The sequence below is a fragment of the Oreochromis niloticus genome, linkage group LG8 (assembly GCF_001858045.2).
Source record: "Oreochromis niloticus isolate F11D_XX linkage group LG8, O_niloticus_UMD_NMBU, whole genome shotgun sequence".
Lineage (NCBI taxonomy): Eukaryota > Metazoa > Chordata > Actinopteri > Cichliformes > Cichlidae > Oreochromis > Oreochromis niloticus.
Window position 1 is genome coordinate 23,618,652 of NC_031973.2, and position 4,061 is coordinate 23,622,712.

The following is a 4,061-nucleotide window of genomic DNA, read 5'->3' on the forward strand; positions in this document are numbered from 1 at the left end:
TAATTGCCCAGCATCGGTCATTATATACTGTATTTTGCAGACAGAGAGTTACAGACTCTCTCCCAAACCACAGACTCATACTCATAATACAAGTCAGAGCTTTATTAAAAAAAAGAAAAAAAAAGAAAAAGAAAGAAAGTTGTGTTTTCGAAATTGGAGTTCAAGTTATTTTTACTTCCAATAGTGTTAACATACTACACAGGTCAATGACTAGATTTTTTTTACATTTTCATTGTAAATGGGCTAAAACAGTTAATTAAAAGTAGTCTAACATAAATGTAAATGCTGTAATTTGATTTGATTTTAATAAACCATGTAACTTGGATGGATTAGATGCTGGCGTGACCACAGTGCACACGTCTGATGTCGCTCACAGTGGTCCAAGGGATCGCTCAGGGAGTTTGTGTGTTCGCTCAGACACATGAAAAATTAGAGGGAACATTGCTGCACATGTGGGGGGGTTTATGTCCTGGTAAGCATTTAAGTTCACATTCTATAAATAACTGTTCAAACAGAGTTCACACTAAAAAGCAGGACACAGGAGTCAGAAGCTTGAATGTCAAACAACAAGCTGTTACAAAGCCCAGAAAGAGCCAGGAAGCATGGCAAATATGGAATTTTATTTCATTTCATTTCACAATGTCATTTTCACCATGGGTTTATTTTTCTTCTATTAACTCAGCAATGACAATAATTAAATTTTACCTTGTGACTGAAAATGGTCCATTAAAAAGTGCCTATGCTTTACCAGTTACACCAAACTGACCTATAGGTAACTGTGAACTAGGTTCAAGGTTCAAGGTTCTTTATTTGTCACATGCATAGTTATACAAGTATAACATACAGTGAAATGAATCCTGACACTAAACTAAAACAGTTAAACAGTTACAGCACTAAATAAAAATATAACTCAAAATAAAATTAAAGTTTCTCAAACTGGGGACTGCAGCTCATAAGTGTTCCCCAAAATAACTATCCACATTAAAAAGCAGATTTTCAGAAAATTATTAAGTCCGTTAATAATACTGTTTGGGGTTTTTTGGGGTTTTTTTTTTACAACTTAATAGACTATTTATATATTTTGCCATTACATCTGTTATCTACTATACTATCTAGTATTTGTTAATTTAGTTTTTGTAAACAGTCCAAAAGCGCAGTCTATGCTTCAGTTTGCCATTGCAAATAAAAGTCACTAGGGGGCAGCAGCGGTACTTCACACAAACTCACCGAAGAAGAACAGGAAACAGGAAGCAAAGAAGGAGGCTGTTGATGGTGACATATCTTAGGTAATGTTAAACGAAGAAAACATAAGGGTTTAGCTTCGTTTCTTTGAAACAGGCACTGTTAAATGATGGAGACGTTTGCCTACTAACGGGATATTTGGAATTTAATATCTAGTTGGGGGTTTTTACACGGGGGTTTTAGGGTGAATATTAGCGAAGCTATTTATCATCCGCTTATTAGTCCTGATAAGAAACGTTATACATGTGCATATGTTGTATGTCGTTTAAAGATGCGATGGGTACCTTCCTTAATATAAGAGGCATGAGTCGGCATGTACACAGTGTACCAAAGTTAAACTAAATATGTCCTATTTCTTCCTACATTACAGCATCACGGGGGAAGATTGCAGTACTTCTAATAAATGGTGTGTTTAATTATAAGAGCCTTTATGCCGAATTTTCCAGAAGGTTTTATTTATTCATAAGCAAGGAGAGATTGATTAGTTGGATGCATACTTCGGACGATTAGTTTTGCGACATAAAATTGTAACTATTTTGAATGAAGTTTGGTGTAAAACCTTTATGGCGAGCTTAAACTTTAACGCCTATATATACTACTTTTTTCGGGAATAGAATAATAACTTTATCTTGCCACTCAGTTTTATCCCAGTCAGAAAGCTGAACCCTTATTTTTATTTCACATGAACTTTGGATTCTATGTTTGTTGATACAAAACAGTGGTTGCTGATTTGGTGTCCTTAGGGCTTGATTTGAGAACAGATGACAATGACAAATAGAAGGGCACTGCAGTGTTTGTATGAGGACCTTATATATTTGGTGTGTTATTTATCTTTGCATTTGCAGCAGGTTCTATGCTCCAGCTAAGGACCGCTGAAGAAGAGAAAAGGAGTTGTGAAATTTCCCAGCTGAGGCAGGCTGTGTTACAAAACAATGACAGACTCCTTGATGAGATGCTCTGCCAAGAAATCTACAAGAAAGTCATCAACTGCAGAGGTGGCTGGGGCATTGCAGGCACACCCCTGCATGCTGCAGTGTCTAAAGGCCACCTCAGCTGTCTGCAGGTCCTTCTAGCTCACGGTGCCATCATAGACTGTGTGGACGTCAAGGCCCAGACGCCTCTGTTCGCAGCTGTTCGAGGGAAATACCTAGACTGTGTCTTAACTCTCCTCAAAGCTGGCGCCAACCCCAACGGAAGCTCGTCTAACAATTGCTCGCCGGTCCTCACTGCTGCACGGGAGGGCGACGCGGAGATTCTAAAGCAGCTACTAAAACACGGCGCTGAGGTGAACTCCCGCTCCAAAGTCTTACTGTGGACCTCGAGTGCCAGAGTGTCCAGCGGGCCGCTTTATTTGGCTGCTGTTTACGGACACATGGAGTGCTTCAAACTGCTGCTCCTCTACGGGGCAGACCCAGACCACAACTGCACTGATGCCAAGCTGCTGAGCTCTGACAAGCAGCCCAAAACTGTGCTGGAGATGTGCCTCAGGCACGGCTGTGGCGTGGAGTACATCCAGCTTCTGATCGACTTCGGCGCAAACGTCTACCTCCCCACGCTGATCATCGAGAAGTCGACGAAGCAGAACGAGGCTGTGGAGCTGCTGCTGCGAGAAAGAGGTGTCGGACAGATTCTTCAGCGCTTTTTCACCTCAGATCTTTAACACTATTGATGACGATGCAAATAAAAGAGTGCTAAAGTTTTACCTTTGAAATAAATACATTTAGAATTTGACTTTACAGATGCCTTCTAGCATTTATCCTCCAGGCATCTCTCCTCACTATTGCTTTACATACTATATGTTTGACTAGCATTTGTATTTAACATTAACACCCTTTGTAGGTGTGCAGTAAAAGCTGATCAGGACTCAATAAAGAAATCGATAAAGAATCAAATGTTTAAGCATAATCTGTAATGGGATTAGCAGCAGTTGTACTTATTTAGCACCTTTCTACTCAATCGAACTCTCAAAGTGTTGAATAAAGTCTTTACACACATTTACTTTACATTGTAAGTTAGAGACCCTACAATCAAACAACCACTTTTGAGTGAGCACTTGGTGACAGTGGGAAGGAAAAACTCCCATTTAACAGGAAGAGTCCTCTGCCAGAACCAGGCTCAGGGAGTGGCAGCCATCTGCCACAACCAATTGGGGGATTGTTAAATATATGTTGGATGTCTTGTTTAATAATAATAGTTGCTGTAAACTTGAAATATAAATAATAATATTATCATCCATGATATATTGTGGGTATAACTTTGTTCTGTTTTGTCTACAGGAAATCCAAAAGCTTTGACCTCACAGTGCCGACTTGTTGTGCGAAGACACCTCAGAAAGATCAACAAGATCAACTGCATCGACCAGCTGGAAATGCCCACAAGTCTCATCAACTTCTTGCAACACAAAGCAGCCCCAGTCACTGTTCTGTAGATAGTGAAGGTTAAATTATTTTAGGACCTGTGTTTTGTCTCTTTTTTATTTTAGCTTAAGCTTTTATTTGCAGGACCTTGAGCCCCTTTGTCCTCTTTTTAAAATGGCTTCTGTGTGAGTGTGCATTGTTCTTGTTCTTAAGACTGGTTCTTCAGCTAAAGAATAAAGGTGGATTATTGTTGTGGAATTGTAGTTCTTACACTTTACCTGTCCAAGGTGTGCCCAGTGTCAAATGAACTTTTACAAAGGCTGTTTGCACTGGAGTTCCCAGTGCGGTCACATTCTTCTCCTTAACGATTATAGTCAGAACAATATTTCCGGACCGACACGCAAATTTTGCTTTACGCTCATCTGGTGAGTTATGGAGTGTGGAGACCTGATGGAGGATCTG

The 4,061-nt window shown here is 39.8% G+C and overlaps 1 protein-coding gene across 3 annotated transcripts; it reads left to right on the top strand.

The window, feature by feature from the left end:
• The first annotated feature begins 1,198 nt into the window (after window positions 1–1,198).
• Window positions 1,199–3,857, top strand: LOC100696320 (ankyrin repeat and SOCS box protein 12). 3 transcript variants are annotated; one of them, XM_003438684.2, is made up of 4 exons: window positions 1,213–1,286; window positions 1,613–1,648; window positions 2,088–2,858; window positions 3,519–3,857. In XM_003438684.2, exons 3-4 carry the CDS (start codon window positions 2,096–2,098, stop codon window positions 3,668–3,670), a joined length of 915 nt encoding a protein of 304 aa, XP_003438732.1. In that variant the 5' UTR covers window positions 1,213–1,286; window positions 1,613–1,648; window positions 2,088–2,095; the 3' UTR covers window positions 3,671–3,857. The 3 variants fall into 3 exon arrangements, with proteins under 3 accessions (XP_005448059.1, XP_003438732.1, XP_005448060.1); XM_005448002.1 differs by lacking the exon at window positions 1,613–1,648 and having other exon boundaries at window positions 1,199–1,286; XM_005448003.3 differs by lacking the exon at window positions 1,613–1,648 and having other exon boundaries at window positions 1,220–1,286; window positions 2,091–2,858.
• Window positions 3,858–4,061: the final 204 nt, after the last annotated feature.

Excerpts from the sequence above, each read along its gene's own strand:
- LOC100696320 (XM_005448002.1), top strand. The coding sequence starts at position 2,096 with ATGCTCCAGCTAAGGACCGCTGAAGAAGAGAAAAGGAGTTGTGAAATT. Across the intron at positions 2,859-3,518 it reads GCTGCTGCTGCGAGAAAGAG|GAAATCCAAAAGCTTTGACC; the intron begins GTGTCGGACAGA and ends TTTTGTCTACAG.